Here is a 14,896-nt window from a genome sequence, read left to right on the forward strand (position 1 = left end):
GACATAAAATTGTTGGAGATGGGTATTTGTAGTTAGAAATCAAAGCATGGTAAGTGCGAATTATTAATTTGTCTTGAAGGATATCAACGATGACCTAATTTCGCCATTGGATGACTCAATGATTAGCTTGTTCACGTTCCTTACTTCCCCTTTGCAATTGAAGGTATTTTTACAAAATTGTGTTGCAAAAAAGTAATTGCAACATTTCACCATTGTAAATCATATTAATTTCGAATGAATTGCTGTTAAGTTATTTTCTCTCTGTTAAGAATCTCGTAAAAAATAGTTAGGCTTCATTGCATGGCTCGTGGTATATTTAATCTGCAACGACCGATGCATCCACAATCTTATCAGACATAGTCGTTCGCGTCAGCATGCCAAGACGGAAGCAAGACACACCACAGCGACTGAAATGTATGTAGTGTTCTTATATTGTTATTTACTTGTTCTGTTAATTTGTCAGTTATGCCGTACAATGGAGATATATTCCAAATCGATAAATGTACTTCGCCAATCACGTCGCTTCGCAATGTTACGCTATTTAGTTTTCGCTTCGTATTGCTGGCTATCAACTCTATTGTCAAAGAATGTCGTTTGCTATCACTCAAATGACGCGCACTCAATTTGACATCCCGAAGGCGAGCAAAGGCTGTAATTATATAGGTCTGTTTCTGGTAGTTCAAATAAGGTTCGTGACCTACTCATAACGAGAATGGCAATTAATTTAACGCTTACTATTTCGTTCCAAAATGGAATAACCCTCGAACGCTTTGATGCGTTAGAGTTGATTGAATGTATAGAAGAGCCGCATTTAAAGGAGTGGATTGAACATTATTTATTGCACGTACACTATTTTTTAATATGTTCATTTGGCTGCAGTTGAGTATTGACTGCGATGAGGCATTTCGTCCACATTTCATTCAACATGAATTCAACTTCGCTGTGCTGGCACAAGTGTCAATTTATAAATGTCTGCCGATTTCTATCATTCGGAAACTAGCAAATACGGGGTTGCATACCAGTGTCCGATTGATTTGACAAGCAATTTCAGAGTGCGAACGGATTCGAATTGCGTTTCGCAATAAATATGATTTAGTCGGCACTGGATTATGTATCACTCGCTATGTGTCAAATCAAGCGTGTCGTAGGCTATCAATGGAAAAGATTTGTCGGAATTTGCTCTGGCCTTGATTATTGAGCCATGCATTTTTTTGAACCGATATATCTTTTGTCAACATTATCGAGCAATCAATGTCTACAAATTTATTTTGAAGCTATCTCCAATAATATTCCGCAGTGGACATTTTGGAATCGTATGGTATTTATGTTCCTAAAGGTTGTTCCCAACTTTAAAATTAATGTCACCTAGTTGGCAGTTTGGTGCATACTTCGGCGGGTATAATCTTGATTTTATGACTTGTATTTAGATATAAAATATTTGTGTTGGCACTGATATAAACTTTAGTTTAGGTGTGTTAGAGATATTTATGATAAATCAAACCGTTCTTGCAGTAGATTCATTCAAATGCCTCTAATAATTACATCAGAGTCCTTACATATCTAGCAGTGAATGTTGTATCTTTGTCAAACGCCAACGAAAACATTACCGGGTCATGTTTAGGCGCTACTACTGCCCTGTTCACTACGTTAGTCAAAATGTAATTCTTCCAAATAACGAGCAAAATGACATTCTCGGTACGTCATTGGCCATGCATATGCCATAGAAAACATTGTAGCGTATAAATGGATGAACAAACATATACAGTATGATTGATATCGTCCTGCCATCCAGATCTTGACAATTTGCTGGTGATGGATAATACGCAGGATTTCCCGATAATATTATTTACCCTGTCAAAATCTTACACCAATGTCATAGAAAAACATGCGTGGTTCTAAGATAAAGTACATTATCTGTTTGTCAAAGATTAATATTTTCCCCAAAAAACATGTCACTTACTCACAGTCTAAAACCCATGTAATTGAGCGATACCCAAACGATTTCCTCATGTTTTATAACCAACGCAGATTTTCGATAATTCAAATTTGCGGCCAAATAAAACAGCAATTCAGTTTGTCGTTCATACCGACCATTCCACCCAGAATGTAACGGTAATTGATTATATTCTATCCAGAACTGGACAAATTATGGTTTTTTGGTGCCCAGTAGATTCTCACGCCTAAATGTTACGACTGCCTGTTTTTTATTGTACGAACAAACAACTTTGAAGTGAATAACTACAGAATACATGATGTCATAAAACAAACCTAATAAATTTAAAATTGGTCATTGTTGTCTACTGTCTTATATGATATGATTACCCCTTGTTCACGACACAACAGTGTAAAATATAAATTTAATTCTGTAAGTATAATTTTCTTTTAACTGCAATGTATGAATTCACATTTGAAATGATTATCCAGGACATGCCTAACAAGGATCCCTTGTTCGTTCGTTTCCAATTTTCATCGGTTTTTCGTATATAAAATTCGGTAACAATTTATATTCAACACTAATTTGCTTAGCGTCAGTCAGGAAGCTTTTGGGATAGAGATACAACAGGCTGGCGCGTCTTTATTCTAATTACTTTTCCTCGTAGCAGGCCATGTTTGACAACCGCCAAACGTGATTTATGTGACTAACTCATGTTATGCTGGGCGCTTTGTAAGGCGACATTAATTATCGCTCCGAACGTCATGTACATAAATCGGAAGGGGCTTTCAACCGCCGAGGTTCAGCCATTTAATTCGATTGGAACAAGACGCCGTCTGATCTTGAAAATTGTAGTCACCTCAGAAAAGGCCTCACTCAGAAAAAATCTTTTTTACTGAAACGATTTGCATCTTGAATATGCTTTGTTAATCATTTCTTAGTCTCAGAATGTCTCAATTCCATAAGCTAGAGATGCTGTTGGAAGACGGTATACCATTTGTTTTTTATTCCTTAATATGGTAAACCAATAGCCCTCTGCGAGGAGGTCACTCAATTGGCGATTGGGACCAGATATCCACCCATATTCCTATAATAGGATATATAGCAAATAGCAATTTATACTTATAATATTTTTAAAAAATTTCACCTTTGTCGCGCAATCATTGTTAATAAAATCATCTTCCAAACTCCAAGGGAACCTTTTTACATATATGTCTGCATAAGTTTCATTAAATATTTCTTACTGGACAACTTGGTATTTCTTATATTGATATTAAAATTGACAAATTACTTACTTTTCAATTAAAGTGAAAACAGTTTGTTAAATAGTATTTCTGTGATTTGGAAACTTCCCTTCCCAATTTAAAAATCAAATCAAAATTATTAACCTTTAAAGTTTGATATATTTTCTTCATGGGTGGGTTGTTTGTTAAATTTTTTATTTCAGTTCAACAATGATGGATTCGTTAATAAATTTATTACGTTATCAATTATTATCGTTACCTAGCAACCGTTCATCGTTATTCGTGATAATCACAACGCGGAAATAACAAAGATTAATGGCAGAGAGAATGAATATTACACATGAGGAAAGAACTATTTTCAACAAAACATCAATCAAAATGTCGAATTTTAATCGATTGTGCTCTTCCGAATTTAACTTTGTTCGCTATCCTGACGGGCATTCACCACAGTGTTTATCCAAGGGCCAAACGCGGCCATAGATAACCAAACGAATATCTGATCTAAATAGTGGGGTAAAATACAGAGAGTGCATTCAAATGACTACTAATAACATTACTACTGCAACTATTCTAATATGAAATGGAGGCAAGTTAGCGGCGCAATATTCTGTTATGCGTACTCACTTTTTGGGTGTGGATGTGCCTGTTTTTATTATCTGACTTTTAAACTATGAAGCACTATGGTGATATCAATTAAATACCAGTTTTCTTGCGTGATTTGACACAAATACGATAGCAGCGGCGTTGTGACCTGAAGTCTGCATGGTTTTGGGTAACCACGAAATTTTCATGAACTGCCCGAATTCAATTGTTCCGTCACGTACAAGCCTTTTGTATACGCTTTTCCTAACGCGGGAAAGTTGCGAGTTACACGACAACTGTCGATTGTGATGTGTATGATTATTTCACAATTGAGTCAATCTAACGAAATCGTACGTTTCCGTGTTGACTTTCGAGCTAGTAATCCCCAGTGCGACATTCAATCCTTCACAATAACTTCAGTCTAACCTCGGGAGCGATTTATTTGTATTTAAAATTTTTAAACCCGAAATTAGTCCGCGGCGAGACCCACGTCGAAGTTTTTGACAGACTTGTCAGCTAAAAACCATATATCAAAATTTCTGTCGACGCTCAAATGTTGTATTAATGATCACTCGACATGTCTGCAATACAAGTTCGGTTTCCTGATGTCAGTTCACGCTATTGTTCTACTTTCTGCAATTAATTTAACGTTTTTGTCACTTTTTGGTCATAAATTTTAAACTACTACAAACAGTTTTGTGGAGAAGTGGAACGAATGCTTCACGTCACCACCTCAACCAGCCTACACAAATCTGCGATGACGTATGTGATGTGATGAAACTGTCCCAGGGACCCGCATCATATGTGGTTCAATGTATAGATAAATTAGTAAATCATACCATATTTTAAATATGGCGAATCGAAGTTGTCACTGATTTGCATACCTTTTCTCATTTTCGTGGCTTTTGTTTTGGTTGTTTACTTTGTGGGTATTATTTATTATGAGTCTGTTCTTTCGAATATGCCAAGAAAGTGTTTTATGCACTTCACCCGACTGACTCATTCTATTGTTCGATAAGATTCGTTTGAAATATAAATTACTAGACGTGTTTTTTTGATCTCATATTCACCAATTTTGATTTTGTCCCAGTCTCGTTGACTTGATCAGGTCTCTTGAACCGATATCTGTCACGCAAAATTCTGATTGATTACACCAATACCCAGTTTTTGCACATTGCAGCAGTTTCTTGTGCTATTGATTTGGTATACGAGGGAATAAATATTTATCCTTTTTCTATGCTTTTGTGTGGTGGAACCGTATGCTTCTAAGGCAAAAATGCTATAGCAAGATGGAAGATAGTAACGATCTACGATTTCGAGTATGAAAATATACTAGACAATTACAATGAAAAAAACAGTGGAATAGAGTTTTTATCCAAAATTCAAAATTCTTATAATATTTTGATAGTTTGCCCATAATCACGAGTTTCTTCCAAAAATATTAATTTAAATTTGAAACAAAATTAAAAAAAAAATACTACGCATTTGTTAAAATTGGTTTAAATTTCTACAAGCCTTATTGTTAACCAGAAAAGCAAATTATTGTGATCTGCGTAGGTTGGCATTGAAACAATCGCTTCAAACAGAGGAAATGCAATGTACATCCTATTTCCAATATAACATATTGTTAGCAAATAAGCTCTGAAAAGCATTGTGAGTAAAATGGATGGTCGTTCAAAACAGCAATTTTTGTATCTCATATCTGAGCATAAGAATAGAAGGAAATGCAATTTTCTGGTGTAAGACGCAGACCTGAATACCATGTCAAAAGGGCGCATACTCCGCCCGACCGAAATGATTGCCAAACGTAACAGATTTCAGCATACACTAGGTGGCCTTTCTAGAGCATGTATCGTCGATATAACTGAAATTGAACCAGTATCACTACTTTGCACGACATTAGCTTTATCTTGGCATATACAGGTATCTAATTGACAACATTGAAAATAGTCACAATTTGAACAAAATATTACCATTTATGCCACTATATCGCCCATTTTAAAAGGACAATATCGGATAGGATTCTATCGATATATCTTTAATACATGCAACAACAGATGTGGGACAAGATTTGGCGATTTAGATACATATTGTGTTAAAAGATCTTTATAATCCACCTGTCAAAAGCCAGAACACGAAGCGATTGGGAGATCGCAAACATCTGTCGCGAGATGAAACGATAAGTGACCATAATTTTCTTGTGTCGATTTTTAAGGCTTATTTACTGGAAGAGATCCGGAAGGATGCGGACACAACATCCCCACAATTTTTAGAGGTTCCAGATATCTGTAAAACGCTATTTTGACACCTGAAATGAAAACCTATTTTATCACATGCATCTTTTTTAATCATTTTAAAAAATCATAGTCATCTGTGAATGCCATGAAAAATTTTCTTTGCGAAGTTCTGAGGCGTATGAATTTTTGTTTTTTATTATTCGTGAATCGCTTTTCTAAAACCAATAATCATGTACGAATTTAAGCGCTTATTCTAATTATAGCTATTTACCTTGTTTTGGGGTTATCAACTGGCAATAAATAATAAACATTCTTCTGTTCGCTCAAGTATGTGTTTATTGAAATGTTATGGACGTGGATTACGAACAATCGATGCAATTTGCCACTTCATCATGCAATTTATGATTCTATTGTAAGCGATTATGACCATAAGACATGGTACGTTAAATTCACCTTTCCAGTAGAGTATTAAAATGGTCTTGGTACGATAAATTGGATTGGGTATCCCCTATTGCACTATTTCATTAAATTTGACGGTATTAAACTTCGTTGTATAGTCTGGTTTTTCTCTGATTTTCTATATTCTGAATATATGCGATAGAAATATCCGTTATTCCTATTTCTTAACATCAATAATCTTCAGCAAGTGGCCGAAAGCGTCAAATATGATTTGTATTAGTATATTGTGGTTAGCTCACCCCACCCAAAATTCAAATCTGCTTCTTGTGTAGCAGCCCAAGAGAAGATTTTTAGATGTTGTAATAGTCCATACCTACAATAATACGGTACGCTAATGAATACTCAATCTAGCAATCGTTTCATTTAGGCATGAGGTAAACACGATTATCCTTGGTTTTCTGATATTGCCGTTGTGTCACGACACCCCAATTCAGGACAAGATGACAGGTGCGAGGTTCAAATACTCCATTTCACGATTTTATCAATTGTCACGTGTCAAAATTGACAGAAAATCGCTTGAGCTTTACTCAAAATGCAGTAAACGTGTTTTCTATAGATGGAAAGAATAGATATTCGGCGGTAATTTGGGGACGCATGACTCGTAATTCCATATTGTAATGTCATTATGCCACTTGTGTTATATTGAATTGCAGATCGATTCAAAATGTTGACTCTTTACCGCATTTTAAATGAGCCTGATCGTAAACACGTATTTCAGTGAAATTTTGATTTAACAAGTTTGAAAAAGTATTATCTGTTATTAGGATGTTGCGTGCATTTTTATTTGTGGATTTTTGTCGGAATTCCACTACTTTCATAGGGTATTCAAGCAGAAAATTCTACATAATTTTTGCAATTATCTATCCGACTCAGCCCCGTTTGCATATCCTGTATTTTTCTGTGCAAACTTGAAGATACCAGGAACTGGATAATCACGACAGGAAATTTAAACCATATGTTTTTCGTTACTCATCACATCAACTGCTGCGGTATAATGCAGTGAATAACAACAATTTTGAATTAATGAGAGTTCATTACAACTTTAAATAACTGAACTTAGACTTTTTATGTTTTATCTATAGGTTTAAAAGATATCGGTATAAGCGAATTGATTATGGCATTATCTTCATATCAAACACGTTTGCATACTTAATTCTTAAAATATATTATTCTTGTGATCAGATATATTGTTGTACCTTTAAACTTTCGAACTTGGGACTATTCCGAATCAGTTATGCACGTTTCCTCATTTCTTTACTTCCCGTGAGTTCTCTTGTCTTGTGGCGAGTTTTTTTTTCATAATAAACAAACTGCTATTTTTAGCGTTGGATGGAAACGATCGGCTGATCAGACGATAATGTCAGTCACAGGTGGCAGTCGTTCGTTTCGATCCAAATCTTTCGACAGGAGAATTGCACTTTCGGATATTTAATTTTGAATCGAATATGGACAAATTATATCCCAAGAAATCTCGATAACTTAAGTACAAAGTCAATACAACACGCATAGATTGAGTAATCAAATGTAAATAACCAATCAGTCGCTAATGAGATACAAGACGTCGAATCGTTTGAAACGATTTCAACCCTCAATGAACTTGCACTCAAAGCTTGCTATGTACTGTCGGCGCCTTCCGTATATTCGTGTGTAGTATTTCCAAGGGGCATTACGGTCTTGACATTGGTTTGAAAAGCGATTTGATATTCGGCGCCTCGCATGATCATTCCCGCTATCCCGTCGTCGCCTTTCCTAATCATATTCGTACGGAATGACTGACAAGCGTCATAAAAATTACAGCTCTTGAACTTTTCAACTTTACTGCTTCGTTCGCTATCGAGGTCTCGCCCCAATTTTAACAATAACAGAGCACGCGACTAGAATGCGTTATTTGGACATTATAGAGGCAAGGTTATTAGTCACAGATATGAATGCTTTTGTAGCATTGTAGTTTACAAGTAAACTTGACGAGGTAAAGGAATTAGTTATTTGCAGCGATTGGGACTAATTGAAGTGTTAGTTAAGCAGTTTGCTAATAATCACGGATTTATTACTTGCCTTACAGTAATTACTGTCGGCTGTATTTTGCATTTGAGTGTGAGCTCGTATTTTGCGTGAATATTGTAATAGGTGATCATAGACATAGAAATGTTGAAATGTTTTAAAAAATTAAACATTTTAGAGGTATATGAATACTGCATTAGATACGTCCTTTGTCAGACAAACTAAGATCAGGAAATGCGGCTGAAATTTTTAGATTCTAGCGTATTACAGTTCAACTTGAAGCTATTAGTATTTGAGGGGTTTGGGGTAATTGCATTATAGAAAGGCGGTAGGTTCGAATTGTTGTTTGTTATTGCGTTGAGTAACTCACGTTTTGCTCGTGTTTTTAAATAACGACTGTTTCGCATCATCTGAGGTAAAAATATGCTTACGAATGAAAAGCACACTGTCCATACGTTTGAGCTGCTGTAGTGAAGTAGAAGTTCAGTTTCAAGTTACTGAGAACTTCTCCTCATCACTCGACTGTCAATCAGACCTTATCGTGCGGCCGTCTGATAGTTTTACCCTGCTGAATTATATTTCAATTCAAATGATGCTTAGTTTGTCAACGACTCTTCGGTCAAATTTAAAATGGATTAATAATGAATTTCGCACGGTTGAGTGATGATGCGCCTGGAAAGTGAAGTACTCCATTATAATACACTCAATAATATACTCGATAAAGTAATCATTTATACAAATACGTTTCATATATTATGATTATAATACCAATTTGGTATTGCTGTGTGAAGTCCGCTTAAGAAGAATGAATCAAATTTACATATTTTGAGTTTAACATACGGTAATTCAGGTGGTGAATCCATTGGCTTCAACTCACTTGGGTATTTTTGGCTACTGTTTATCCTACTGGCCTGGGACGAAATATTACGGGGCTGACTGAAACTGAACCGCATAGGTGTTGCGACGCGCAAACATTGCTCGCTTTTGTGTGTTATTCATTTTATTTCTTGTTTCAAAAATTTCAGACAACAAGTCTGTCAGTGCCCAATTTCGATTAATAGGTTTTGAACGACTATTCCAAATTTGAAAAGAACTGAATTTGACACTGATTTATTGAAAATAACACAAGCTGATATACAGCCAGCGGCCACATGGATATGTATTGAAAATATACAACTCGTTCCAAAAAAGTGTATCCAATATTGTTGTGTATCTGAATTACTATTTTTGGAAGTGCAAATAGGTTCATGGAGCGATGGAATCGCAATACTTTGTTTGGCAATTTTTTCCTAGTATTACAGTATTTTAATGGATGATGCCTGCACTTGAAATATTTAAGTGACCCCTTCGCGATCTAAATTACTTGACTGTTCGTCGATTCGACAAACAGTGAATTGCTAGTAGAAATAACAATTTATTTTTAATATTTCATGTCTGTCATATATTTATGAAGCACGAAAAATAATAATCCATTATATTAACTGACTTTGACAATCCGGTTCTTGTCAGAATGTAATTGAGTTGTATTAAATTTACATTTAATAACATTTTATGTCGATATATTATCACCGTCATGTAACATCGAATTAAAGAATTTTCAATCATTTTACTTAATGAACCGAAGAGCGGTATTTCTAAATTTATTATAACTATACATATCAATGAACTCAAAAAATCAAAAAAATTATCAGAAATTGGAAGTGATTGTGAAAAATATGCTTTGTTTATATATATGACAAAGTATTGAAATATGGCAGTATGATACGCAAAATTGATCATATCTCATTTTTGGGTTGGCCAAAACAACAGATTAGCTAAAAAGTTATTTTTAAGTCAATATTTTTCTTACCAATCAAATTTTCCCACATCGGTGCTCATTACCAATTTAGAGGGATGCGCGCTTAACATCTATAAACAACAAATAGGTATTGTATATGCAAATATTCCAGTGCTCATTTCAAATATTTGTAACCCTATATGTTTATAGAGATTCTTGTCCGGCGCCTTGCTCGAAGGAATAGTGCGTAGCATTTCGCAAACGAAAAATAAATGCCTTGTCTCAAAGTAAAGGTTGTGCTGTTTATTTAGTTTTTTAATAATATATTAAATATTTGAATTATCAATCACTCTTCATTCAAGATTATTTCGTATTATTATCAGGTCTTGTTTCTGGAAATGAAATCGTAACGATTCGTGCGATAAATTAAGAATAAAAATGTAGAGTCGACGTTTGCGGTTGACATTTCCTTTCCCGTGAGAGACACAACTGTCATTCACCATCATTTGTCGAGTTTACATTCCCTCCTTCCATTTTTCGCCACTGTTAGTGATTATTTTGTGTAGAATTCCCATATAGAACATTTTCGCCGTGCAGAACGGGTTAATTTTTAACCACGTACTGTTTCTAATTTCATCGACGGTAGTTGTCAGTATTTGAAGATTAATTGTCGCTTTATTTTTGCGCAATAGAAGCTAATTTTCTTTATCATTTCATGTCGAACAGTTACAGAAATTTCTCTGATGTTTACCGCTGACCAATTTAATAAAGACGATTTATAGTTATGCAGCAAATCAAGTCAAACATTCGCAATGTTTAGTTTTTTTCTTCTAAGTGGTATGTTATAAATAGCTTGATCTTTCAAAATTCTTTTCTGCAATTTATTTGCAATTTGCGTTGATGCAAGAGAACTGAGATATCTTTTACGAAGTTTCAGAAAATAATCAGTAAATTCAATTCTTAGCAATATATTTTGATAAATAGTTTCAATTTATTAGTTTTGAATTGTGTATGGGTGATATTCTCGGACATCAGTACCGAGCATTTATGTATTCTGCGTGGCTACAGCATAGCATATGTCTCTCATTCAAGTAGTTTCTTAGTTTCAGGATCGCCTGTTTGTTTATTTCAATCTTTTGGTATTTTCCACCCAACCGCCATATTTCATGACCTAAAAATGATTCCCTTTTCTCTCCTTTTTATTTGTGGCAGGCTGGCGGCTCATCTGAAACCCTACATGATATTTCATTGTAATAAATCCACGGATTACGCAAAAGCATGAGTGATCGCTTTTTCATGTCACAGCAAACCGTATTATTTTCATTTTCTCGGCGTTTTTTCTTCATTTAATTAAAAATAATGAAGCTCTCGTTGTCGCTCGAACACTCATTGCGGGATCATGTGTTATCTCGATTTATTTACGAGCCATCCGTCACCATTCAGCTTAATTTTTGTGGCTTTGTTCTTTTCTCTCGGCGACCTTTCGATGAATGATATTACCTACCGGTTGCCAGGCTGGATCGCTATTTTAATTCTCCACGCATTATTGTAACTAATATCGCACAATCAAGTGATGTTTTAGAGTTAGGAACTTGCATAGCCTTCTATACTATACATTATCATTTGTTGTATCATCCCATTTTGATGTAGAAATTTCATCATGGTTAAATCTGGCAACATGTATTTTATGCTGTGAGATGCATTGAAACCTAGCCATATATAATTTATTGTGTTGCACATTGCTAACCTTGAGCGACGTATAGATATGCATATTTATTTTCCTTCGCTGCTATTAACCCATTGGTTGATTTACTATTAAATAAGTTATAGGATAAAACTTTCAAGTCATCTGAGAGTTAAACGAATTATTATCGGCGGTAATGGATACAAAGGCAAATTGAACGGGCCTCCCGCGTTGCTACTTTAGTGATATGCGTGATGGAAAGAGCCTAATGTCAAGACGATTGACTGATTGACATGTTTTGCAGAATACGACAAAACGACGGACAAATAAAAAATTCCATATCGTCGGGAGGCGTCACAGAAATGCTTGCTCCTCCGGGAGAAACAAAAACTTCGGAAGATTGAGTAGTAGTCTAACATTCAAGTGCCCTCGACCGCCTCGTGTGACCTTTTCACCCACGTCGAAGCAGTCATGATCTCGATGAGAAAGCGTGTGATTCCGCCGAACGAACTCTTTAAAAACTTTTGACAAACGGACGGCGATAAATCTGTCATTCGAAGTGGACTATCAGAGATAGTATTGAAAATTTTTGTTTACGCGGACGATGGATGACGCCGCTACTTTCACCGCACTTGTCCTAGTTAGAAGCGTTCACCGATGATTAGTCGTACAATAGGATAAAATAAATAAAAAGCATTTATTGCCAGCGAACTTCATTGATACCTTGTTATTGAATGGGTTCAGAGATGGGATGAATCTTTCACTTTTATAGCTTTACTATAATGAGTTTTCTCAAACCTGGTGTTAAGATATAATATTAAAACTTTTTTTTTTATTTTTAGCTAAGGAAAATCTAGGAAACATTTCTGAGAAAAAAGGAGGCCAAAATTGCGAAGGCAAACGAGGCTGCAAAGATGTTACGTCACTAGCGATAACAGAACCAACCGAAGAATCAGGAGATAAACTTTCGAATATTTGTGCGCAAGAAAACACAATAACTTCGCACGAAACAATGCATGGAGGAAGCAACAATAAACAAGAGAGTACAACAAATGGAGGTGACTCGAATAGTCCGGATGAAAGTATTCACGAGGAAAAGGTAAATGAGCCGAGTTTGCCAGATAAAGCCAATGGCGAAAACGAATTACATGACACAGTTGCAGGATCAGTTCACGAATCGTTTACGAACGGTTGTGAATCGGTGGGAAAGCACAGTAATGTTGTTAAAACAAGTGATGATACTTCTCTTCTTGATGCACTAGCTACCGTAGCGGCTTCACGTTCGACCTCACCCACGCAAGAAACACAAAAAGAAGCAAAACGTCAGTCGTCGACTGGGTAAGGTCCTTTTTTATAAACTTGCTGTCAATTTCAATTTCACCCGGACGAAGACTGTCACGGCATCTATTGCTGAAATACCGTACAGGATTTTATGCCTTTTACCGAGTTTATTCACGGGGTTGCTATCGTTTCTTGAATTACTGACCTAAAATCTCGTTTACACTTGTTTATTTTACAGATCGGATTCTTCAATGCCAATCAAAAAACGCGGGAAACGTATTTCCACTCCTGATTCTTGCGTTGATCATGTTGGCACAGCGTCCTCGCATCTGTTTTCGTCCGAAAAAACAACGGATAAATCAGTCGAATCTAAGAAAAAATCTTCACGCATTGAACACTCTTCAACCAATCACTATCAAGCTTCAGACCACGTGTTTCACAAAACGGCAAATGAAGACATTAGAACAGGTAACAAGAACTGCAAGATTTTAATTCCATATACGGAATATTCAAACATGTGGCCTTTGATAATTTTTTGCTGCGTGATTTATTCAATTCAGTAGGTATTTTAGAGTTCAAGGCCGGGAATGCAACAAGGCATTTACTATAAGAAAAGCGTAATAAATAACTATGACTAAGACTATGTATTTGTAAAATTGGTCGAATCGAGACATTACTAACGTATGAGCTTTCGTTTTGAACGTTGAGCAGCTCTTAAAATATTGTCGATGTTTATCGGCCCCTCGTTCATCCAATAAGCAACTGGCATTGTTTGTAATATTATTGCGATGTTGAATTTCAAGTACTTGTAAACAGAGCACGTGTTTATGAACTCATTCATAGAAATGGGACAGATCGAACCTAGAAAAGGAAATTGTCATTTAGCTGTCATCTTATTGAGAAAAAAACAAACCCTTGCAATAATGCATTCGATTGTCAATTCGACAGGATATAAATATTTAAAGAAATAATGTCAGCAGAATTTAGGAATGGAGGGAAAGCAATCTTAAGTCAGGATGGTTTTGTCAGTGCAGTGTAGGTTACCAGGATTGAGACTCTTGTTTACGTCAGTTCAATATTTAGGATTGGGCAAATGGGATATTGAAGAATAGTGTGACGCCACAGTTGCCGTATTATGTCATCGTGTTTCATATTATGACGTCACAACTCACAAAACTAGTTGGTTTTGCTGCATTTTTTATCAAACCAATAAGTCATCATAGGTTGGTATTGTTTTTCGCAAATCGTGACCCTAATTTGACCGGGTGTCACACCCATCAATCACCGTAGGTTTGAGAAATGAAGTTAATTTACCGAATGTCATGCTTGCGAATGATGAAATGTGATTTATTGCATAGTTATTTGTTGCTAGACGAGTGTTTTTCATATCAGTCGACCATCCGTCATTGATATCTTGGTAGCTTGCTATTGAATTCTTTATTTATCTTCGTTTAAACCTGTCATTCGGTATTTATTCTTCATTACGCACGATGTACTAATAAAAAGTCGTTTATAGATACCCCGTGCGTGGTGAGGTACACTTTATCTTGACAAACAATAAAAAATGAAATATTCCATAAGCATAAATCCGAAAGCTGTTTCACGTCAATCCGCGGGGATGAATACAAGGTCAACCCTTGCCTTGTTGACTGATTTCTATTTATTGCTTATATTGTGTTTACCTTCCCCTATATCAAG

The 14,896-nt window shown here is 35.6% G+C and overlaps 1 protein-coding gene across 1 annotated transcript in view; it reads left to right on the forward strand.

The window, feature by feature from the left end:
- The first annotated feature begins 269 nt into the window (after positions 1–269).
- LOC120341648 (uncharacterized) overlaps positions 270–14,896 on the forward strand; it is a 44,622-nt gene continuing 29,995 nt past the window's right edge. The window contains exons 1-3 of the mRNA XM_039410203.2: positions 270–414; positions 12,760–13,255; positions 13,437–13,666. Of these exons, the coding sequence (XP_039266137.2) occupies positions 375–414; positions 12,760–13,255; positions 13,437–13,666 (766 nt within the window). The 5' untranslated portion in view covers positions 270–374. The remainder of the gene's footprint in view (positions 415–12,759; positions 13,256–13,436; positions 13,667–14,896) is intronic.

Source organism: Styela clava, chromosome 14 (genome assembly GCF_964204865.1).
Source record: "Styela clava chromosome 14, kaStyClav1.hap1.2, whole genome shotgun sequence".
Lineage (NCBI taxonomy): Eukaryota > Metazoa > Chordata > Ascidiacea > Stolidobranchia > Styelidae > Styela > Styela clava.